This window comes from Trachinotus anak, unplaced genomic scaffold, assembly GCF_046630095.1.
Source record: "Trachinotus anak isolate AG129_WGS33_773 ecotype Australia unplaced genomic scaffold, CSIRO_AGI_Tana_v1 ptg000001l, whole genome shotgun sequence".
Lineage (NCBI taxonomy): Eukaryota > Metazoa > Chordata > Actinopteri > Carangiformes > Carangidae > Trachinotus > Trachinotus anak.
In genome coordinates this window covers 16,103,083-16,128,468 of record NW_027273852.1, presented here as the reverse complement: position 1 = coordinate 16,128,468, position 25,386 = coordinate 16,103,083, and the positions used below count along the sequence as shown (strand labels likewise).

Below are 25,386 nucleotides of genomic sequence, written 5' to 3'. Positions count from 1 at the left end.
TGACTCCTTATATTTTACCACCCAAAAGTCAGAATGAGTACAATGAAACAGTGAGCCAAAGTTACAGAGGCACGAACATGGTGGAATCGTCCAGTTTTTTTAGTGTGTTTTTTGGCGTAAAAAAGGTATATGAGGCCTGTGCTAGTACATTTTGTGGAAAACACTTTGGAGACACAGTCAGAAGTCTTATAAAACTCCTGAAATAGTGCCACCAAGGCCAGAGTGTTCAACGGTGCATTTTAAAAAGGTGAATTAAAAAAAAAAAAAATCCCTTCAGTAAATTATTTGTCATTAATTATTCAGTTTTTAATACTCTTTACAGTTAAATTGTACGTAAAGCAACTTGAAACTACTTGTGCTATATAAATAGAGATATAGGGAAATACTTGAGAAATACTATTTATTTGGAGTGTGCAAATAAAAACGGTGACTTATTAACTCACATTTTTAGGCCTTGATAATTAATTTTGCTTTGTTCAAGCACTGGAGGGAAACTGATTCAGTTGCAGAACTCAACTATAACATGTCTGTGTCCCTCTCAGCAGAAATTTGCAACATATGGAACCCACACCTCTATGTGTAAGTTTCTCCAGTTTCTAAGCTCACCTAGTGAATCAGAGCGCCGCAGGGTGGGAACAGCTGCAGGCGAGTCACTCCAGTCCACTTTGCCTCGGGCCACGAGGTACTGCTGGGCTTTCCTCAGCATGGCGGGGAAGTCCTCGTGGGAGGCTGCAAATGCCTCGATGCGGTTCTTCACAGAACCTAGAACCTGAGGGGAATTGGGGAGCAAGGTTTTAGAGTTCTGACTGATATTCAAAAACAGCTGTCCCGGTAAATTACATTTTTGACTTTACAGATTCTGGCATAGAAAGTAAGACTAACAGTCTGAAGCCATGCCCAGAGGCTGCAATATTCAGTACACCTCACGATGTTAGTGTGTTGAGGGGAGATACACTTAGTCTCATGGTAGTAGTAGCATTTGTCCTGAATGTGGAGCTAGAGAAAAGGCCACAGGTTCATTTGAATTGAAAGGATTTACTGTACCTCCTTGTGACTGTGAATATCTTCACTGTGTGAATGAGTCACTCTATCAAAGCTGAGCTACTAAATGTTTTACACACAGTTTCTTAGAATATGGATAGAAATAGAATATAGGAAGAAACTCTCTATGCAAATATCACTGTGGGCCTGATGCTTTTGGAACAGGAGGCAGCACAGACATGAGGTGGGCTGGAAATGGACGACAATGCCTAAAAGCAGGAACCTAAAAACTGTCATCACTTCAAGAGCAAATACAGAAACTATTTTCTACACTTTGTGCTGAGTACCTGGTTGTGAAATCTAATGTGCTTTAAGTTCAGAGGAAGGCAAACAGGATATTCCGAGCCCATTATATCCTAGGTGTTGCAGGGTGCAGCGTACCTGGATCAGTGACTTGACACTGGGCTGGAAGACCATGTTGGTGTTGAGCAGGAAGGAACGTAGGAGGGGCTGAGGATAGCAGGCCAGCTGGGCCACGATGCCCGTGAGCAGGATGTTGACGTACAATGAGTTTTGGAGCATGTTCTCCAGCTTGGCAAACAGAACCACCATGAATGGACCTGTGGAGAGAAAGATCAGTGCGTCACTGGATGGAAAGATACAGCACACAGCCTGGGCTGAACTGCATGTGAACAAAGTCAGGGTGAAACCGGAGGTGTCTTTGACAGCTTTTTTAAATAACCGAGGTGGCGGGGAGGCTGACAAACTGTGAATAATAGTTAGCAAGGTGTTTTAACAGCTTGTAGAGGTTACACCAGGACAGTTTGATCCGCCACCATTCTTTTGCAGCGCTGCCACTGAGAAAAGAAAAGATGTAATCTATCCCCTATGAATTGTGGAATTAATGGAAAAGTGACTGCAAAGACAGTCATTACAAAGAGGAAGAATGGTTTCATCTTGGGGTGAATATTGACATAGAAAAATTGAAGCATTAAGTTAGTCTCAATCACTGCTTCAGTGATTTCACATGATGAAATTTATCAGTTGAAAAGGCCATTTTGAACTGGTTCTTAAAGTAATTTCCACATTCGGAAACTGAAAAAGACCTTCTGAATCAGGTTCGTATCCTGTTAGAGTCATGATTAGTTACAAAAAACCATGTGTTATGTCAGTGATAGGGAATGATCTTCCTCTGTGTCAGTATTATTAAGAAAGTGCTTCAGAAACAGAAGACATAGATTTTCCACAAAAATAATGGGGGGAAACAAGTGTGACAGTCAGAGAAACTGCTACTCAAACACTGTATGAAATTCAGAAAAAAAAACATCTGCTGCGGCCATGTATGTGCCTCCTGACTGGCTGTGCTACCCAGTGACACACTTGCTTCAACACATCCGTAACATAAAAATCTATCACGTACTTGTATGTGACACACACACACACACACACACACACACACACACACACTGTTAATGATGACAGGCACCAATCAGAAAAACTACAACCAATAAAGTAAACACTTTTAAAAGTGCAGTTCTGCAAATGAAAGTCTAGGAATGCATGCATTAATCACACAATATCAACGCGAGTCTCACCTGTGTATGGCTGAGAGGCAGGCTGATTTAGTGGTCTGGCAGGACTGCAGATGCCCACCACAGGCCCCTCGGCTTTTGTGTCGCCTGTCAGCTTTGCCTCCAGGGCTGAGGACAGCTGCTGCTCCTCCTCCTGCCGCTCAGCGCTCAGGGACTCTCTGGCTGTTTCCTCCTGCTGGCAGGTTGCTCTGCTGCGTTCCCTCACCCGGTCCTCCAGCTCCCTCAGTTCCTGTGTGAAGGCCTCGATGCTGATGCCCTGACCGTTGGAGTCTCCGGAGAGCTGGGGGTCTCCTGGTGCCTGCTCCAGTAGCTCCTTGATTAGACTCTCTACAGATTGCTGTGCCTGGTTGGTTTCTGGAAGCTCTGAGGATGCAGTGTGCGGGTTTGAGGTGTCGCTGGTCAGCAGTTTGGTGTCAGACGTTGGCTGGGAAATGGAGCTCTGTGAGGGAATCTGGTTAGGGCAAAGAGATTTTACGTCACTGATGTCACTGCTGCTAAAAATGGACTGTGGGAGACTGGTGCAGCTTTGGGAGGGGCGTGTGACGAGGGATCCATTTTGGTTTGCATTTTCATCCAAGTACTGCTGCTCCCCCAAGTCTCTCTTCACTTTCTTTACTTCCAGCCCTCTGTCCCGACTGTCTGAGCAGCCATCCCCCTGTCCCGTTGTTCCATTATACATGGCCTGGTAGCTAACAGTGATGGCAGAGGTGGGAATATGAGCAGCTGTGGACAAGGCGGTGTGGGACGTTGATAGAGGAGTGGCTGAAGATGAGGAGGACGGGACGAGAGGAGGTACAGGTTTCGGCAGGAGCTCCTCTCTCTGCAGGCTGCGTTTCTTTGAGCGTGGCGTGAGGCTAATGCAGCTGTTTTTGCCAATTGTAACGTCCCACTCTCCACTGTCCCGCTCCGAGCTGCTCCACTCAGACCGCGCAGCGGCCACGATGGCCGCCCTCTGCTGTCCAGGAGGAGTGTTACTGCTTCCTCCCTGCTGCAAAGAGAAGTGCTCAGGGAACATAGCCAGGGAGGGGTTGGAGGTAGGGGGAGGCGGGGGAGGAGGGGCTGTGTTTGGAGAGGGGTTTTCCCCATCATAGGGTGCCGACCAATCACGGCAGGCCCAGGAGCACAGCTCGATGCCCCTCCGAGCATCCTTGAGGTACTCCAGATAACCTGAGTCCCATTCCAGAAACTCTGTGTGTGTCTGCTGCTGGTGCATTGGGCTGTCAGGGGACAAGGGGTGAGAGCTGGCAGGACCCGACTGCAGTGGCTCCGTACTGGTGGGGGTAGGGGGACCCCCTCCTCCTGATCCTCCTCCACTGCTCGATTGGCGGATGAAGAAGGCTAAGCGGGATGGGGTGCTGGGTCTGTGCGGGGCTGGAGACTCTGTGCTCGGACTGTTCAGCACTGCAGGATAACAAACCACAGGTGGAAACAGGCCTTAACTTTCCAACATTAATAAGTTAATCATATAACATTTACTGGCTTTACAAGGCAAAAAGACACACACACACACACACACAAAAGTGACCTTCTGATCTTTCTACAGAGCCCAGCAGTTGTCAGATGAATACTTAGATTACCAATTCATGAAATTCTTGAATCACTTTATTTGCACGCATAAATTAACAAAACATAACTTTACCAAATACACATATTAAAGAGCTGTCAAAAATAACACTTTGCTGTTTAACAGGCAGCAGCCTCGTCTAAATGAGCTGCAACATTAAAGCAGCTCATTTGGATCAGATTATTCATTGTGCTGCCCAGGCTACACAGTTACATGTACACTTAACTGACAACTTCCAAAGCTGGAAGAAACAGCATCTAATGTAGTATCACAAAACACTGTCAAGGCAAAGCTGAAACCCAGCTGCTGGGTTCCTGCTAACACTGAGGGCTACTCCCTCACTGAGCACAAAAGTAACGACAACCTTTCATTTCAGTTTCTGCAATTTGACACAAATTTAAGAATTTAAATTACTCTTTTTTTTGGGTATGAACACAATATCAATTGTGACACCTACAGGGCTCTGTGGGCCAGTTTACCATTTTTTGGTAATGGTCCTCCCAAAGCACAGAAACACTGAGTCCCTAGTTACTTAGAAAAACACATTCCCACACAGTAGATGAAAAAAATGAGAGATGAGCTGTTTTTAGTGTTGGAATAGCTGTAATCGATATTCAATTCATGTTTACATTCACAGCTGTCAAGTGTGAATCATCTCCTTTTCTCGGGTGTTCGCTGCTCACCTTTTCCCCAGAATGCATTGTCCTCATCCCGCTCAGCAGAGGGCGCTGCATTCAGCCGGCAGCACTCCGGGATCAGCGACAGGAACTTGTCTGCTGACTTCCCATAAATGTCAGTCTCCCTGATGGCACGACGCTGACTCAGCATTACATGGGTACAGGGCAGTAGATACCTGGGAGCAAACAAGCACACACACACACACACACACGCACGCACGCACACAAACCATTTAATTTGCATTTACGCAGTTAATCACTGTTCAGACTGCCATTTGTGTTTTGACGGGCCACCTAGACACACACTGCAGTTACAAACTTTAGTGTTAAGATTCTCATTCATCTTGGTGATGAAGCAACATGAAGTTGAAAGTCACAGGCAGCTGGCCTTGGATGTTCACACAGTTCTTGTGAAAATGTATTTGCCAATATGTAAATGTATTTCACAGGTTAATAAAACTGCTCATTTGAAGAACCCAGATAGTACAACTAAAAACTGATGATGGATTGGCATCTGTTATACCCTCCAATGATCCCTATCTACAGATAGTGACTGTGTAAATAAACCTTCAGTTAATCTGAATGACTGGATATGGAGAAAAACAGTTACCACTGCAGCTGTGTTTGGCAGATTAAATGAGCCTGTTAAAACAGAAGAGATGCTCAGACATGCCGGAGACATACCTGAGAACGAGCTGCAGCATGATGTCTTCACAGTGCAGGGAGAGCAAAGTCCTGAAGAGGCTCAGTGATACCATGCAGAGCTGCAACACACGCATCAGTATTCAGAGACAGATTTTATACATATCACTGCCAATTTAAATATGATAGGTGGGAAAAACATTTTCCACTAAAAATTGCCACATGAAGTTTTAATGACCTCGTATTTTAACCAGCAGGTATGACGAAAAGCTTTTTTGTTTTTTTGTTTCTCAATAACCTGGGTCTCACTGTTGTAATTTTGCCCATAATGACAATCAGTTATGGAGATGGAGACACACTTCATCCAATCACATCAGTGTAGTTCCAGTAAGTTCCCTGTATAATAAATAAACAAATAGTGCAAACAACAGTGGATAAATAAACTTTAATTTCATAGTGTTTTGGTTTAAGTGCAGTTGTACTTGTCGTGAAGCATTTTATCTTTGTCAAAGTGTAGTTAGTGAAACAGCGAAGTATATTTACATAGTATTTTACAGAATAACCAGAATGCTGGCCATCACAGGAGGACAGACAAATCGTTCGATACACTTCTAAAAAGTGACACATTTTTCAGGTGTGTTCCGGCTGTGAAAAACATTTTTCCACAGCATGAGGGGTCCCTTTGTTCAGTGGTGTTGCCACACTGTGATGTTATTGTGCAAACAATGGCCAATACTACAAAAGAGATCCAAAGCTTTGTTTCTATCGTTGTCCTCTTTAGCACTCTGAAAAATGATGTTTTCACTACAACAAAGATGACAGCCTTTGTGAAAGGCTGTGGTATCTATCAAAGATTTTTAAACTCCCCGTTCAAAGGGAGAAACTAGCGACATGATACAATGAAGTTCCTGTTTCCATGATTGTGGCCCAGAGAGCAGAATGTGCTCATTCTGAGGGATCTGAATGTATGAAACTGACGATTATGTAAACACATTTCACTCTGGATTGCTTTACCAACTACAAACAATGCGCAACAGTCAATAGATGCAGCGCGCTTGATTACATTTACTCTGAAAAAACAAATCATTCTGCTGCTGCAGTAATTTTCAATAAATTTTTGCTCACAGCCCACTCACCACCCACACTACTGAGTTCATCTGAGGGCCCTGAGGCTCTTCCATACAAATATATACACACAGACAGATTTTATATATATATATATATATATATATATATATATATATATATATATATATATATATATATATATATATATATATATATATATATATATATATATATATATATATGTGTGTATGTATGTGTATGTATGTATGTATGTATGTATGTATGTATGTATGTATGTATGTATGTATGTATGTATGTACCAACCCTTGAATTGCTGCTGATGCGTGTGAGCAGTGTGTCCAGGATGGTGTCATTGTCATGGCGATGCAGCAGGATGAAGCGCAGGAAGGTTTTGAGGAGGGAAGTCTCAGTCACACTACGCAGGAAAAGGTCCAGGTAGGCAGTGCTGGCGATCATCTCATCCACTGAGGACTATACACACACACACACACACATATATCAAAACTGCAATGTGGCAGCTGTTCCATGAATAATATGACGTCTATGATTAAAACCAGGCAATGAAACAATTTCTCCAACAGTGTGAAATGAGTGGTTTGCTTTGACTGACTCATCTGTCGAGTAAAGTCAAGCAAACAAATCCATTCACACTATTGTTCCATGCCTCCTGCTTCCAGCAACTCTTGGGTGGTCAATTCCCATCTGGTACACAATTTGGTGGTCCACGTCATTCTGTTTTACTTCAAGGGTCAGAATAAAATCAAACTTGTGCTTATCCAGAGTAACCATGATCTTATCTCAGCCACTCATCCCTTTTCTACCTTATGCAGGGCAGGGCCCATGACAGGAACAAGGAAGCCGTTGTGGAGGTAGTCCAGGAGCTGGTAGCGGACCAGGGGATGAGCGACTTGCACCACGGCGTTGCAGAACTCCAGTGAGTTCATGAACAACACAAGTGACGACACACCCATCCAGTCCTCCCGCCGCAGGGCGTGCCAGTCATCTCCTCGAACCTCGATCTTCCTGGGCAGAGAGGAGTAGAGAGCGCTGAGGCCTGTTGCTAACACCTGAGGAGACACAGAGAAGTTTCATGTAGGACTCCTAAGTCTCAACAGCCCCACTGGGTCAGTAGGTGACTGGTGTTAACACAATTAAAACACAATGACTTTTAGCAGATTTTCACAGATCAATTACTTGATTTTTTTTTAAACTGACAAAACAAGACCAAACCCTAAATTAGAGTCGAAACAAAAAGTTGATTTAATCAATTAGTAGATTGAGAGAAAATGAATCAGCACCGACTTTGATAGGTAATGGTCATTCATGTAATTCATTTTTCACACAAAGTATTAATTCATTTATTTATCAATTATTTCATTTGTTTATAAGAAAGAGACAATGCACATTAATGAATATCAATGTAAAATAACAGATATAAACATGATGGACTGTAGCAAGAATGCTAATTTACATCTGTAGTCCCCTGGGAGGTAACAATACACAACAAACATAGAATACAGATGTAGGGAAGACAAATAAAGTACAGAGCATGCTGAATTAAAAGTTAACAGTGAAGTGATCTGGTTTGATTTAAGCCATTGTTTGACATGTGACAGGAAAGTGGGATATGTAGGAAACTCCCTTAATGCAAGTTCCAATATTTGCTTCCCTTTACTGAGAGCACAGCTTGAGCAAATGTGGTGCAGCTATGAGGCACCTCACAGCCCCCCCTGGTGGTCGCCCTGCTGCCAATGCCACTGTCAGCCCTATGTTAAATTAAGTCCTTTACAGCAGTTTTAGACTATTGGTCTAACAAAGTAAGTAATTTTGAGATGTTATCATGGCCTTTAGGAAGATATGATCAACTTATTATTTAAATTAGTTATGATCAATTTATCATTTTCTGACAAACAAAACTGAAGCAGCTTTATAATAATAATAATAATAATAATAATAATAATAATACCGGTAATAATAATAATAATAATAATAATAATAATAATAATAATAATAAGCTTATAATGGATTATAATAGAGCTTATTATCATAAAAGAGCTTATAATAATAATAAGCTCTATAATGCATAGGAACCTTCAATTTAAGTTTTGTCAAATGTTTAGTTTTTTAATTGATGCATGAATTGTTGAAAAATACTGACAATTCCACACACTGAAAATACAGACACCTACCACCTCCTGCGTTTTAGTCCCAGAGATGTACAAAATACTTTGTAGTGAACAAATATGTACAACAGCTCATTTAACTGCCCTCATGTAACTTAATGTTTTGACTGCAGGCGACAACATTTATTACACTGTACTTTTTCATTTTTGCTTGCTTGAAAACCTATGATGTGGAAACCTGGAGCTTTTAGCCCTAACATAATACATGCAAACAATTCATTAATCAGTGAGAAGTCATCCTGAGATTGCAGGATGGGAGAGAAGAAGAGTGTTTGTTATGAGCACTGCTTATAGTACCACACAGTAAGAAAGCTGTAGCACTCGTCTATTGCTACATCCACAACTGTGAAACGAGGCTGATGAGAATGTGCGAGAATGTGCGAGAATGTGCAGCAAACAATGAGACTCAGGCAAAGAGAAGCATTTGGTCCTTGATGCCACCTCCACTGGTCCTTCTAGACAGTAAGTGGGTCAGACCGAAGCTGCTGGAAGTAGGACGAGCAGAAAATAGCCAAGCTTCAGCAGTACAGTGAGCATGCTGAGGAGGAAAATCCCAACCACAGTATTAATCTACTGTACTCAGACATAAACATCACACAACACTGTTCACTCTCATGATGTAGTTTCAAAGCTAAAATGTTGCTCCGTTGCTGTAATTAATTCCAGATTAAGGCAGTCAACACTGGTCACACTGGCCCTGACATACAAATGTACGTCGAGTGAGTCACAATCAGAATCAAGTCCAATGGTAGGTACAACCCTATTTAGTGAATACATATCTGAAACTAATAGGTAAATATGGCTCTTTAATTACATCTAGTGGCAGCTGTAAGAAACTACACCAACACAGGCCGATACAGCTCACTGGCCGTCCTTTACAAATGCCTCTTACCATTTGGCTGGACCGGCCACGGGCCAGCACTACATCTGTAAATGTCCATCACTGAGTGAGTGATGAAGTTACACCATCGATCGACCAGCTGGGTGTCAGACTTTTCCCATTGGCTGTTGCTCTGTCAAAATGATTTGGCACAATCAGTTTGTACCACGTCATCGGGGGCATTTACAGCAGAATAGTTCCATCTACTGTATTTCCTCAGAGAAGGGCCTTTACCTCAACTGCAGGCGGTAACAGGCCTTTATTAGTGGCAGGCTTGTATTAGAAGCAGTTCTTTATTTCTAATTTCTAATTCCCTCTGTTTCGTATGTATAATTGGTCATAGCTGTGTGATTCGCACACCAATACACAGTCTAGGCATATACCAGGTTTATACCAAGCCTTCTTATTTACACACTTAGGGAAAATATTATATGTAAAGGTAAATGTCCACTCCAAGAATACACAAGTTCAGTAATCAATTAATGCTTGAAATGTAGTAGAGAAAAATTATTTTTGTTTTCATCTCGTTTTTTTTTTTTTTTTTGTTCCATAATGTCGTTAAACTTGAGTTGAATTAATTGATTATCCATCCTGGAAGTTTAGACATGATGGATTTGTGTCAAGCAGCAGCAGGAAAGAGTCTGTATGATACAGAGGATTTTTTATGTATTTATCTTTAACATTGTAAATGTGTGGTGTTGGCTATGGTGGCCATTTTTTTTGGTGGTTATGTTTACAGGAAGCTCTCAAAGTTGAGACAGAGCTGATAGGATGTTGATAAGGATGAACAGTCTGTCAGAATGCATAATCATCTCCTTCCCCTTGAATTATCACACACCATCACTGATCCATCAGAATGAGACAGCACAGACACACACACACATGCGCGCGCGCGCACACACGCACACGCACACACTTTCTTAAAAGCAGTGTTGAAAACAAGCCAGGGTCCCACATTATAAGCTGTCCCCAACTATCACATCATGTAAGAGTAGGTAGTATTCATGTGTATCTCAAACTGAGTGCCCTTTTCTGTGAGAGCCAAAATCGACTATAAATAATAGATTTAAGTTGGTTAATATATGCACAGCATTGCATAGGAAAGTGAATTAGAGTTAAGTAGCTAACCCAAGAGTGGCATAAAACCATCACTGCATCAAAAGAAAAAGAACAAGGCTGGATATTTACAACATTTGAAAGAAGCTCAGGGATTTACCTTGTGAGTGGAAATTGAAAACTTGACAATACAGTGAACATGTTAATAAACCGTCAAACCCAAATGATCAGATCTCTGCTTTTCTTTGGAGTCGTGAGTTCTTAAGACTTGAACAAGATAATTCATGATGACTTGAATATGAGTCAAAAAGTTCTATCTCACTGGCTTTCTAAATGGTTTTGATTTTAATTAGATTTTATCCCCAAATAAAAAACACATATAAAATACCATACGTAACGACCAGGTTCATCTCCCTAAAACACATGGCACTCAGGCTGGGCAGTAAAACAATCTCTGAAAATGATGATAAACTCCTGAGTAATTTCCAATAAATGTATCGGGCTATGTAACTGACACATAAAGGACCATAAGAAGGGAAACCCAGTACATGGCTGCATCGCATATGTTCAATATTTAAAACTGAGGACATAGTTTTCATGAGCAGCATTACTCACCGGGCAGAAGTAGGAGTTCTCAGAGATGTAGCGTGCCACAGCCTCGTGGCTGGCCGAGGCCGCCATGACCAGCAGCAGCGCGTCTCGGGCCTGCTGTCCAATGGCTCCGTCCCGGTGGATGAATGGCACAAGGAGGGAGAAGATCAACAGGTTGGTGGAGCCCTGCTGGGCTGGCGCTGCCCGGAACAACATCTCTAGAACCACCGGCTGCCGGGCCATGGTCACACAGACCTGGTGGGGATTTAAAGAGTTATAATTCAAAAAAAAATGTTTTAAGTGATGTAGTGTAAAATACTGATCAACCAGTGGTGACAAGTATGCCACAGGCAGGTTGTTATGTGTAACTGTAACTCAAATAGTCTACCTCAGTCATTCAACATGTGCCCCTTTCTGACTGTTGAGACTAGACAATCTGTACGACATTATTTGAAACAGTAAGTCTGGGGTATTTAGTCTTTGTAGGTCTCAATAGTCTTACTGTCTGTTCTCAGCCAACAACAAACACGATCTTATTCAGATTTTAGGTACATACACACACATAAGAGAAGTATATGAACTGGAGGTGAGTATACCTGGTTGAGCAGCAGTACCAGACTGTTCTCCAGGGCTGAAGGACAACCCAGTTCTGGGTCAGCGCAAGCTCCCAGCAGCCTCAGCAGGGGGTGGAGAATGGCTGTGTGCTGCAGCAGAGGCTGTTGGGACTGGCCGATGAGCATCTCAAACAGCTTGAGAAGTGCCCCCTGGCTGTCCGGGTCCAGGCCGCGGCGGAGGTGCCACTGAACCAGGCACTCCAGAATATTCTCAGTGACCACCAGCTCCAGTATGGGGCCCATGGGTGGCACGCTGGCGCCACTCTCTGAGCAGTCAGCAGGCCTCTCCTCTGCCAGCAGACATAACATCTGGTCTGTGTGATTCCTCACTGCTGTCAGGTCATCACTGGAGGATGAAGGTTCGTGCTGCTCCAACACCCAAGAAACCTGACAAAGGAGCAGTGTAATATTTAACTCTTAACACTGCTATCCTTTGATGAGGAGTAAAAAAAAATTGTGGCCTCTAACAGACATTTCATTGTTTTTCAACTGCTGAACAGGTTTTGAATTAAGTGGGAGTTTGAGGCATATAAAGTCGTTCATCTGGTCTTTCAAGGATTTTGTTGCATTTGTGTTGTAAACCTTCTTCACAGCAGACATTCTGACATCTCACAGTAGGGAAAGCACAGGTGTAAATAATAAAGTGAATGATGGCTGAATGTCATTCAGCTTTTCTGGTCAAGGTCCTGATATTGTCTGTGGCTCACTGCATCTGCAGCTGTGTCCAAAATCAATATGGCAAGAGGCGAATAAGTGAACATGGAAATGATTTGGGACACAGCCAACATGGAATACACAGACACTTATAGAACATAGCCTCCAGTAATGTCACGAGGAACACCTGTGCTTTTCCTACTACGACAAGCCAAAAATGTTTGATGTGAAGAGTCAGATGCACAGTCAGATCTGAAAATGTTCAGCACTTTTGTTGTGTTTCTACCCTCAATAATATACTATATATAATACATTCAAAAAATAGATATACAAGCAGTTAACTTAAACAAAATATTTTATTATAATTCACTGAATTCTAAAATACATTGACAGATAGTTTCCATGCAATTAAAGGTCTTTACTTGTACTGAAACAGTTCTTTTTTTTAATTAGAATGTGACTTAACAGTATAAATAGGGATGTAAAAAACAAAATGAACTGACAAGACAGGGTGTCGTAACATTTATCAAGAGGTTTACCAGTCAGCATGACTATAGCCATGATGAATCTGCAGATCTGCGAGCAGCCTGTGCAGATAACAGATGTACATCTTTGCGCTTTAGCAGCTTGTGTGTATAGTAAATTATGAGCTATGAGCATTTGGTGAATGTTGCATGATGCACACGTTTGCACACACGCTTGCCCACAAAACCATTGTGTTGTTTTCTCATATGCAATTACATGTAACTAAATAATCAAGACATACACTTCCACCCTCTTCTTAAAGCTATAAAAACCCAAAAAACTGACTGTGTGCTCCAGTCTCCCTCCACATTAGCACATGCATGTTGCATACAGTACTAGGAATCCTGCACCTACATGTAGGACGAGTTTATTGGATATGTTGCAACTGAATTAAAATCATTACTGCATAAAAAAAATAAAACTTCTCCTTCAACAGTAATTACATATCCAGGCCTAGATTGTCTGGTCTAGAAAGAATACAGTTGCAATGTGTCCACACAACAAGAGCCTGCCACCACAGACTAATAAGAATCACTCAGATGTCACCTGTTGTCTCAGAGCAAATTCAACAGTCAGGCGCTGACAAGGCTCTGTAACCTATAAACTTTCAGACAGTGACTGGGCATGAGCCAGTCACACAACAACTGACTAGTCTCATCACCACTGGCACAGCAAACTGAATGTGTGTACTTTCACACATGTGTCTGGACAGACACAGTGGAAAGAAAAAGTCAGTGAACCCTCTGGAATTACCTGTATTTATGTATAAATGGAAATTAGTTCATCAAACTTACAATAGTGAACAAACACAAATTATTGCATTGTTTTTGTTAATATGGAATTCATCATTCAAACATTCACAGTGTTAGTTGGAAAAAGTATGAGAATCCCCCGACTAATGACCTCAACAAAAACTATTTGGAGTCAGGAATTAGCACACCTGGAGTCCAATCAATGAAACGGGTTTGAAGGTGTTAGAGCTACTCTGACTTATAAAAAAAACAGTCAAACACTTGGAGTTTGCTATTCACAAGTGGCATCTGCTGATGTGAGCCATGCCTTGCAAAAAAGAGCTCTCAGGAGACCTACAATCAAGAATTGATGATTTGCATAGAGCTTTATAAAGGGTTACAAAGTAATCTCAAAGAGTTTAGACATTCATCAGTCTACAGTCAGACAAACTGTCTATAAATGGAGACAATTTAGTACTGCGGCTATTTTAACTAGGAATGGGCGCCCTGCCAGGATGACTTAAAAGACACAACACAGAATCTTCAACGAGGTAGAGAAGAACCCTAGAGTAACAGCAAAAGCAAACTTGAAGGAATCATTGGAACTGACTCTGTTCTCTCTGGTCATGAATTTACTATACGCAAAACATTGAACAGGCAGGGTGTCCATGGCAGAACACCAAGCTGAGAGCCACTGCTCTCCAAAAAAAGGCCATTACCTTGCGCCTGAAGTTTGCCAAACAGCACCTTGACACTCCCCAACACTCCTAGGGAAATGCTTTGTGGACAACTCAAACTAAAGTTGTATTGTTCGGGAAGATGCAGCACTACACATGGCATAAAAAGGGCACCACGCACAAAACATGAAAACAACATCACAAGGGGGGAGTGCAGTGGGGGAAGCATCATGATTTGAGGCTGCTTTGTTGCCTCAGGGCCTGGACAGCTTGCCATCATCTAGGGGATAATGAATTCCCACGTTTATCAATCAATCCTACAGGATAATGTCAGGGTGTCTGCCAGCTGAAGCTCAGCAGAAGCTGGGTGATGCAGCAGGACAATGAACCTACATACTGAAGTAAATCCACTACAGAATGGGTTCAAAAAAGAAAATCTGACTTTTGCAGTAGCCCAGTCTGAGGCCAGACCTTAACCCAGTTAAGATGCTGTGGAATGACCTCGAGAGAGATCTATACACCAGGCGTCTGAGGAATACAGCTGAGCTGAGGCAGTTCTGTAAGGAAGAATGGTCAAAAATCCCCCCCGAATGTTGTGCAGGTCTGATTCCCAGCTACAGAGCACATACTATGACCAATTCATAAAGGAAACCAGATAACTCCAAAGAGTTCCCATACTTGTTCTTGCCACTGTAATCAATCATTCACTAAACCCTGTTCCGACCTGACATAAATATACATCTGAGGTGATCCAGTCACAAGCAGATATCTCTAAGTGTGTCTATATCTACAAGTGATCAGGGATAAGTACTGTAAGATTTTAACAGTTCTGCTACTTTTATCGATACTGCTTATTGATCCGGTACTTTAACAGTACTCTATTTGTTTTGTTTTTTTATCTTACAAAATGATAAAAAGTACAGATACAACAACCAAAAAAAGAAAGCAAATTCATTACAGAATTAACATTGCTTTATTTTCTCATATCTACTCAATTAACAACATTATTGAGCAGCAAACTTCAACAACATTATTTTGAAGAAATCAAATGTTAAAGAAATGTAATACATATTGATTTACTACAGGACTTTGTCTTTGACAGTATTTTATTTGCCAGCAGCCCCCAAATCACTAACAGCTGTATTGCTGTTTTTAGCAAAGCACTATGACTGTGAGAGAGTGGGCCAAGGTGGGGCTGAACAAATCAATGCACTGTGCACAGCTCTGCAATAAAATAAGGTTTTACCCATTTGAATTAGTAAAAAAAATAAATTAATTTGAAAATTAATATGTGGCAGTGACTACCGATATTGTGGTGGGCCACCACTAAAAAATCAATGTATGGGAAACACTGTGCAAAGTGTAAAAATACTTTTGGTTCATCATGAAACTGTGGCTGGACAAATTAAACTGTGGCAGAGGACGTCAGCTGAGTAGGCAGTCCTTCAGTGTGACCCAGATCACCTCCAAATGTGGTCTGAGTGATTGGATCTCAAATGCATCCTCAGTGTGTCTCAGGTACTTAGAGCAGTCCACTTGTGATCGGATGTTCATGCCAGGTCTGAACAGGGCCTAAAGAGCCTTAAACTTCCAACTGGAGTCGCTCCAATTCACGGTTAACAAAAAGTGAACATTTTATTTTTAGTTGTGTGTAGCTCAACATACCGCAAGGAGAACAAATCATGCAAACATTTCTTCAACTCTTCCTTCTTTGGTTGGTTTGTCTGGAGTTTGATTTTTCTGTGATTTCTCAGCAGATTTAACAGTGTTTATTCATGATGGATATCTACCACAATTATATCCTCATAAAGTGTGTAAGGAACACTGAACACTTTAAGTATGTGTATCATACCTGTGTGTTCAGATTTGACTGAGTTCTGAGAAGCAGCAGTAAAATTTTGACCAAACCTTTAAAAGTCCCTTAATTGCCTTCATGTGCTGTGTGTCACAACTGCTACTGCTGCTGATCCAGCTGCTGACATAATAATACAAACCACTTCTTTTGAAGGGCGATCACACCATGTGCTACTGCGTGCACACATCGTTACAGTAAGCACTTAAAATAAGTGCTCTGGATAATATTGCTTAACTGGGGACTTGTTTAAAAACCTTTCGAGTGGCCTGTGCACTTTATGGTGAAGCAGATATGCTTCATCTCCAGATCTCAGATATGAAGTATGAAGTTGGTGAGTAAAATAATGTTTAAAAAAATGAAAGGATAAGTCTTATCACAACAAAATATTTACTTAAATCAAAATGTAAGGTTAGATGTATGTCTCCAGCTCACCTGTCTCCAGTGGTTCTCAAACACCATGAGGCAGGTCTCCGGGTCAGCAGTGCAGGGGCTGGAGGGGGCAGCACTCCGGCCGGACCGACTCCCAGGACCCCGTGGGTTCAACCTGCTCAGCCAGCTCATCCTGGACCCAGGAGGAGGCAGGTCAAAAGTCACAAGAACTCAAAGGAAGAGGAGAAGGAGTTCCAGTAAAAGGTCAGAGTATAACAGAACAGAGGAGAAGAAGGGAGGAGGGGAAGAAAATTAAAAGATGATGTGGGAAGGAGAATGAGAAGGGGAGGAGAGAAGGGGGTAAAGGGGAGGGAAAGTGTATCCAAACAGAGAGGAGGAGGTGAAGGAGGTTTGGCTGAATGGGCTGTCACTGCCAGTCAGTGTACATCTAGGAAAAGCCCACTGCTGCTTTAGAGACTGTGTGACCCTGTCCTCCCTGTAGACCCTGTCATCCAGTCTGAAGCCAACACCACTCCATAGCCAGTCAGGACAGGCACTCTGTGCTGTGTGAACAAAAGAAAACAGAACATAGACATCAACATATTAACTTCTGAACACAATCAACAACATATTTTCCCAAAGGTTGTGCAACTGTACTCTCAAGTCTACATTTTACACTGTATTTCCTTTTGCCTGGGCACTGAAAATGTTACTGAATAGCTACTATAACTAGGGTGGTTACTGTGTATGTAATGCAGTGGCTTCACATGCACTTAACATAGAAAGGGTGGCTATGACTCAGCAAGACATTGAACCCTAATTGCTCCCACTGGTTGGGCTAGAGAAATTGAAACTGGATGAAATTGCAAAGCACTTTGAATAAATGCACTTACGCCGTTCATTTACAGTCACACTAGGCAATTTAACACCAAACCTAAACCTGATCAGAATCTGGATTAGCTTGGGCTAATGCAGCAGTTAAACCTAAAATTACACAGGTCTTAGGCCTAGCAGGTCAATAAAGCCCTGAAAGTGTATTATTAATGTCAGCACTTCACAGGACACACTTGGTAAGTGTATAGATCAACTATTCTATCACTATGTACTTTTATAATCATGATACATAAATATATATTGTGAAATTGTGTGTTTAAATTTAAGGCAAAATAACCAGTGCATTAAGTAAAATCAAGATACTTCCCACTGATGAAAAAAAAAATATGTAAATCCATTATTTCCAGTCAGCATTTCTCATTAGCAAAAGAGCACGAAACAGTCTCATACAGCCAGAGATATTAAAGTGATAGCCACCTTAGTGTAAGCTGTGCGGCTAAATCTGTCATCCATTGAGAAATCAGTCATTTGTGCTGAAGAGCTTCTATGTTTTTTCTGTGTTTTCCTAAACAAACATAAGTCAGCCTCTACAGTATGTTGTTTCCAAGGAAACCATTCAGTCCACCTACAGCCAGTCCACCTCCTGCTTAACATGGAAATCAGTGTGTAGAAGGGATTAAAAATTCAACCACTTTTGTTGCTTTATTCATCGGCCAAGTTAATGACAGATTCATCAAAAAAGCTTATTAAAAACATGAAATGCGTTAAGTGTCAGTGTCAACTGGCCCGCCACCTCACGTCACCTCACGTCACCTCACATCACCTCATGTCACCTCATGTCACCTCATGTCAGTTGGTTAAGCTTTACTTCATGGGTGAGTTTTTGCCCCACAACTAATAGTATTTGAAATATAGTATTTGAATCAGAACTTGAACGTGATTATCTAAATCAAAAACATGACCACCCACTGAAAATTGCTGCCCCTGATCAAACCAACTTTTTTTCAACAAACTGGCCAAAACATTAGCAAAGTTAGGGCATAAATATTGATTAAAGAGAGAAAAAAAAAAAACATAGAAAATTGGCTGCCCAGATCTTTGGAAATATAAGCAAATCTACATGGTCAGAGCAAAGTTTTATGTAAAGTCTGTTCTCTGTAAGTCTAATAAAAAAAAAAAAAATGTGGTTTATCAGTTTTGCATAATATTGCAAGAGAGCTATGATAAAAGGAAAGCAACCGCAGTGGACTGATGAGGAGGTGCAGGCAACAGTCGCATACTCAAACATCCAACGTGTCATCTTTTTATCAGAGACACCTTCGACGACACTTTGTCATTTTGACATAATACACGTAAGAGATGCAAATTCTACGTGCAAGTGTGTAACTGTTGAAGATGCCTGCATGGACTCAACCAATGACCAGGGAATGCACACGTCCTCTTGCTCCACCATTCCACCATTCGGCATTCTTGAGCCACTGACTATTACTAAAGTCCCTATGCCCTTATTTTACTGCTCTCATATTTCCTTTCATAGAAAAGAGACTCTGTGTTTTTTTGTTTTCTTAAATGTTTCGTAAACAAGAAAGTGGTTTCCTTAAGTGGGGTAAAGGACTAAGAAAAAAAGCTGATGAAAATCTTTTGAGTATCAAATACTCAAAAACACTGAGTTATTCCACAACATACAATAGCTAAATACACTACTTCCACGTTGCACCATCACATCTTCATAGCTCCAAAAATATCTGCCACAAGAAGTGCATGTAGTGATTTATTGTTAGAATTATTTAGAATCAACTGAACAGATGGATCAACAGTGGAGAGGTGGATTATGCAGCAGGAGTAGTGTTGATTCCGTCTTTCTGCTGTGACTCTGGCTTTGCTGCTGTCCTCCATGAACAAGAGGGCTGCAAACTCTTCAGAACCACATTTCAGGCCTATTTGAAACTCAAAAGATTCATTTTCGGTGGTATTTCTTTAAGAAAAAACATAATAACACAGTTTGATTTCTGCAGGAGAAATCTGACTTCACTGTCATGTATTTAGTTCAAAGTTAATGTCCAAAGCACTTGTTAGTTGAGCTTGAAATCCATGGCTATGGTTCTATGTGTGTGAAACTGTTTACTTTCATCTCCCAAGTGTTTGAATAAAAGATCATTCATGCGACCCCTCCGGTGAGTCCAACCAGGTTCAATAGGTCTGTGAATCCAGTGTCACATTGTTAAAATGGATGTGTAGATAAGTAAACGTTAAAGCAGTTTACAAACACATTTGATATTACTTATGGCTACGTGAAGTGGACTGAAGTCATGTGACTCGGACTGAAGTTATGTGATGTCTTGGGTCACAGATCACAGATTCAATGACTTCTGGTTCGACCCCCCTTAAATCAATAAGGTACCGTGCTTTTCTTTCTCATACAGCAGTTGTGTGTGTCTCTACACAAACAGCATTGACAAAGGCAGGTCAAATGTAACACGCACGCCAGAGGGTGAGTCAAAGTTAATTATACTCCTGCTATTTTTAGAAAATTAAGTCTTTTCCTTAGAAACACTAAATGAATCTATAGCTAAGACAAGAAAGCGGAAAGTCTCAACCAGCAAAGAGTCCAGACTGAGATATCTATAGTAAAATGACCCTGTAAATAAGCTCACTGAAAACACACTCTAGGATTCACCATAAATGCAGTTACCTTAAACTCATGTCAGCTAGTCTGCCTCAACTTTTCCAGCTAATATGGGCTAAACCATTTCAAAATTCAAAATGTGTTTTATTTTCAGGTCACACACACACACACTGCATCATAAAAAAACACCCATAAAATGAGTGCAAAGTTCAACTACAGATTCCACTAAAGGGAGGCTGCCTCTGAGTTTGTCAAAGATTAGTGATCAAACAAACCAGAACGCAGCTCGTCTTGACTGTGACAATCTCAGAGCTCAAAGTCTACAGGCCAAGATACACTCTCTCAGATGTTCAGACAGACTGGAAGTAGAGAAAAGCTTCTTTCCAAAGTTTCTGTGATTTCCTAAAATGCACAAACTGACAACCACACCTGCTTTCTGTGGCAATTGTCCAGGTGTGCCCCAGGTGTGCACAGGTAGAGCCTCCCAGGTCTCTGCTAAGTCTGTCTGCCACATTCCTCACATTTCTACATCCGTCATTTTATGTTTTCAATGCTGAACCACGCTGATCACATGAGTGTATGCAGTGATAGAGGCAGCGAGCTTGCATAGCAGAGACAGGATGAAGCTGATACAGACACCTGTTTCATATATTTTAAAATCCCTGTGGTAAAGCTGGTTTATAACACACTGTACTGATCTCCTGTACCAACAAATACTTCCGCTCTGTAACCACCATCCCTCACTATGACAACCACCTCCTCAACCACCTTCAAAGGCAATTGTTGCCTTACAAAAGTCGACAACTGCCATAATGGTGTACAAAGTACATCTTTATTGCAAAACAGGATATAACACACAAGTAAACAGGTGATACATCACAAAATATTGTCATAAAAAGTGAGTTACTTTTCAATTTCAGGTCTAATATCAACCCTTTTTTATATAATCTTTTTTTTTTTTTACTTTTTCATACATTAGCAACTTATTTTCCCGATCGGTTGATTCATTATTTGGTCTGTAAAATACAAGAAAAAAAAGAAAATCACAAATTCCCAGTGCTCAAGGTGACATTGTTTGTCTGAACAACAGCCCAAAAGCCAAATATTCCATCACTGAGAGTAAGAAACCAGCAAATCATCACATTTTGCAACTAAAACCAGTGCATCTTTTAGCAGTTTTGTTTGTAAAAATAACTGTGCTTGACTTGACTTATTAGTTGACTGATTAACTACCTAATCATTGGATCATATGCATTCTTAAAATGGCAAAATTTTTTGAGTACCAACGTTCATTCTTGAGCATGAAAACAGTGGTGACAAAGGCTGGGAAATATGGTTTGAAGCCTATAGTAAGTGGACCTTAGTCAAACTAGGAAAATCACGATTTAAATCTGTAAATACGTGATCTAAGATACCCGAGTCTGAGCAAGCACTTGTTGATTTTCCTACTTCAAAGTTTTTGATGATCTGAGAAATTAGACAAATCAAACACAACACTTGGACGCTGAAACAGTATTCATATTGTGTGACTTTATATATCCATCATGATTTAATCTGTTTCAGCACTTTGCACTTAATTATATTCCAAATTCAGGCATGTGCCTTTGATCAAGAGAAATGATCAATTAAATTTTGAAGTGCATTGAGGTTACAGATTAATGATGAGTTGACTGCTTTTGACACACTTCAAGTAAATAACTACCAAACCACTCCTTGTTTCTGAGATCCCGGGAGGAAAAAAATCGCTTACTTCATTCAGGCCGACAACGTTATAATTTCTAATACCCAACGTATCAGGCTAAGTCAGGCACCGATCTCTGCAGTGTTTTGGGTCATGGGTCCCCGTCAATCTGACAGGCTGTTAGCGTACCTAGTTCGCTTTGAGTGCAGCCATCAAATAGCACGACCTTGCCTTCAAACTGATCGGTTAGTTGACGTTATCCCATTAGCATTTGGGCTGTACATCTGATCTCTCAGTCGTCGCCCTGAACCAGATCTCATATTAGCCAGGCGAAGCGGCTTACGTTGGATTCCGCCGGAAAACAACAATCAATGCAATTCAATAGCGAGATGATGTAGCTAGCTAGTTGATAGTGCAAAGACAACGAGCTAGCTTAGAAACGTCAACCATGTAAGTAGTCGATTCATCTGGTTGACATACTGGAGCTCTTGGATGCTAAGTAATTCTGAAGTCACTTACCTTAGAGGTCTGTATTTGTCTCAGCAGTTGCTGCGAGGTGCTGTCCACTGATACCTGCTAGCTGGTTGCTAGTGCGTTAGCGCTAGTAGGTTGCTAACGACTAGCTGCTAATGAATTCCACAATGTCAGAGCAGCAAGCGGATGACCGGCGCGAAAGTAACCTGGAGACAACTGGCGAGCTAGACCATACTGAGCCGGGGAAGCTGACAAACTGACCACTCCTTCATTCGGGCTGCTGTGCATCCTGTTAGCGACAGATAAACATCCCATTTGATGATTTCTCAAACACTCTTCCCTTTCCCGCAGCCATCTTACTTTAACTCCTCCTACACGGCTTCTCTGACTCACACCTCCGCGCCGCTGCTCCGCGCCGCTGCTCCGCGCCGCTGCTCCGCGCCGCTGCTCCGCGCCGCTGCTCCGCGCCGCTGCTCCGCGCCGCTGTATGAAGGGTTTCAAGTGCCCAAATTAAGCAGCAAACACCGTCACCTGCTGTCAAGTGTGCGCTGTGTACTCATGCTGATCGGTTCTAATTTGGCAAATAGTTCTCAAGAAACCGATGACAAATAACAAAGAAATGTGATGATGATGTGTCTGAGCATCATTCTTGACCATGGTAGTAAAACAGTCCCAACTCAAGGTCCTCTTCTTCTTCTTCCTCTTCTTCTGGTTCCTCAACTGTATCACAGTGTCTACATCAGTTTGCTCAACTGCCATGGAAATGACTCTGTTTGCTTGGGGCACTTCAGTGATAGAACAGGCCTATTGCACTTCCATGAAGTAAACAGTGGTGGTCAAAATCAAGGCAGCGGAGGCCCAGATACCGAAACCTTCACCCCCCACAAGCTCAAAAAATGATGGCTACTTTATACTTTCCTTAATGCAAGTCAAGAGTGTCTTTTCTAAGGGGCCAAATGTAACCAAAGTACTGTAAAAAATAATAATAATAATAATGTACCAAATGTACCAAATTGCAAGTATTAATGTGCACCAACATTTGTTATCAGAATTTTCTATTCTCAATTTAAAAGAATAACTTGACAAAGAATTATTTTACCATATTTTGCTTGTATCTTCATATCTAGGCCTTCAGTGTTTTATGTTTTTTATAGCAGCTATATTTTTATTTTGTATATTAAGAAAATGAAATGTAAATTACCAGCAGTCCATTGTGTAAACCAGGGGTTTTCAAAGTGTGACCTTTTTAAAACTGAAATGATTTTTTTACAGGAAAGTAAGAGTGTGCAGAAAGAGGCTAAATGACACTGGGTTTGAAAGTTTCTCAGAGAAACGTCCCTCACACTGAAACTAAATTGTTTCAGGATCAGCTGGAACTAAACTACAGCAAGTAATGGATGACTGGTACCTGGTTGCTTGTATGTTTGTGTGAGTGTGTGTCATTGTATGTCTCCGTTTATGTGTCAGGTTCCATTTGAGAGTATTTCATCCTTTTTGCTTGCAGTCAGTCAGGTGTGAGTTGCAGTTGAGTGGTTATATTTGTACATATGAAAGAAAACGTACACACAGTTCAAATTCCATTATATTATTTTGAATAAAGCAATCAACAAACAATTCTAAATCAAAATCAGTACATCAATACATTCTCACTTTAAATATATAATCATGTCAGAATAAACCAAGGAGATTCGATATACTACTTTACAACAACATAAACATGTCGTGAGGAAAAATGATAAAATAAAGTACTCACTAAGGAGCAAAGCTCAGTAGAGGCAACCAGCTCAAGTGACGGGCAAATGCAGAATGAGCTCAGGGCACAGAACAGAGAACACTCAAGGAGCTGCACAGTTAGGCCACGTGATGTGACCCAACACATCAGCAGTTATTTGACCCCACTAGTACGTGGTATTTAAGTAAAAATGGAAATGAAAATGCAGTAATCCAGTTTCATTTTCATGCACTCACTGCATGTGAGCGTTCTGTGACCATATTAAAATGAAAATTGAAAAGCTGTTAGAAATCTCATCTTCAAAGACTTCACCTGCTCTACAGTGACAATATTCAAATACAATAACCAAACAGTGCCCTCAGTCCATTCGTTTACATTTAGCCTACATGTCACTACCCTCTTTTGGGGTCAAATTCAAAGTGCACTGTCAGTCTTCCCATTAAGGCAGGTCATCATTGAGGATGTCACTTCCTTGTCACATGTCACTTCCTTGTCACATGTCAGTTTGTCACTGGGACAGTAGCAGCATCTTGTTTGACTGGTCTGTATATGAAACTGTGAAGTGAGGTGAGCTGTGGAGTGATAAGATGCTGAGAGGCAGGGGCCCGGTTATTGGTTATTCAGATCCCAGCGCACAGCAGAGATGCAGCCAGCCGTGGGTATCAGTGCAAATTAGTGCAAAAATTGTTGACAATAATGTCAAGCTCATCACACATTTTTTTCATTTTGAAAATCCAAAAGGAAAACTTTATAAAATGTCACCTAGGTCTGTAAAAAGTAAATACTGGACCAAGAAAAAGCAACAGATCATCATTTTTCTTTTTGAATCTGTTTTGTAAGAATCCAGAATACGTGTGTCAAAAATTAAGACCTGAAACTTTTGTCCTACTGCTCTAGAGGTGTATTCATGAGAAAAATCAAAAAACAGGTAATCCCATATGACTGAAGACTTGAAAAAAGCTTAAGAAAAACTTGTGCTGTAGCCTCATACTTTTACCAATTTGAAAAGTGTCAGTGAACTTGTTCATCTACTGCTTTAAGTGCTGTAGAGGAAATTATAAAATTCAGCTGTGTACACTATTAGTATTATAGCTGATCAAGTAGGCTATATTATTAGTTCCAGAGTGAAGGCAGAGTTAATTTTAACAATTTGATATACCATTGTTGTTGGGTAGACATATATAATGTAAAAACTAATGATGAAACACTAGCCCAAATGAAACATTGGAAAAAGAAAAGAGCAAAATGCAATATGGTTGGGAGAAAACAGGAGAAAAATAAAATTTTACTTTCAGTTCTTGAGATTCAATTAAAGCTTTTCATTTAAACATATTTTTGTAAACATTTAATTTTGTCCAG

At 41.1% G+C, this 25,386-nt stretch overlaps 1 protein-coding gene across 1 annotated transcript in view; it reads right to left on the bottom strand.

Moving 5' to 3' along the window:
• fhip1b (FHF complex subunit HOOK interacting protein 1B) overlaps positions 1-22,764 on the bottom strand; it is a 28,310-nt gene extending 5,546 nt beyond the window's left edge. Inside the window, exons 1-11 of the mRNA XM_071480430.1 lie at positions 22,341-22,764; positions 16,744-17,243; positions 11,852-12,256; positions 11,280-11,510; positions 7,367-7,612; positions 6,849-7,016; positions 5,499-5,578; positions 4,821-4,990; positions 2,577-3,974; positions 1,423-1,601; positions 607-769 (exon numbers count right to left, since the gene is read on the bottom strand). Of these exons, the coding sequence (XP_071336531.1) occupies positions 607-769; positions 1,423-1,601; positions 2,577-3,974; positions 4,821-4,990; positions 5,499-5,578; positions 6,849-7,016; positions 7,367-7,612; positions 11,280-11,510; positions 11,852-12,256; positions 16,744-16,872 (3,169 nt within the window). The 5' untranslated portion in view covers positions 16,873-17,243; positions 22,341-22,764. The remainder of the gene's footprint in view (positions 1-606; positions 770-1,422; positions 1,602-2,576; positions 3,975-4,820; positions 4,991-5,498; positions 5,579-6,848; positions 7,017-7,366; positions 7,613-11,279; positions 11,511-11,851; positions 12,257-16,743; positions 17,244-22,340) is intronic.
• Positions 22,765-25,386: the final 2,622 nt, after the last annotated feature.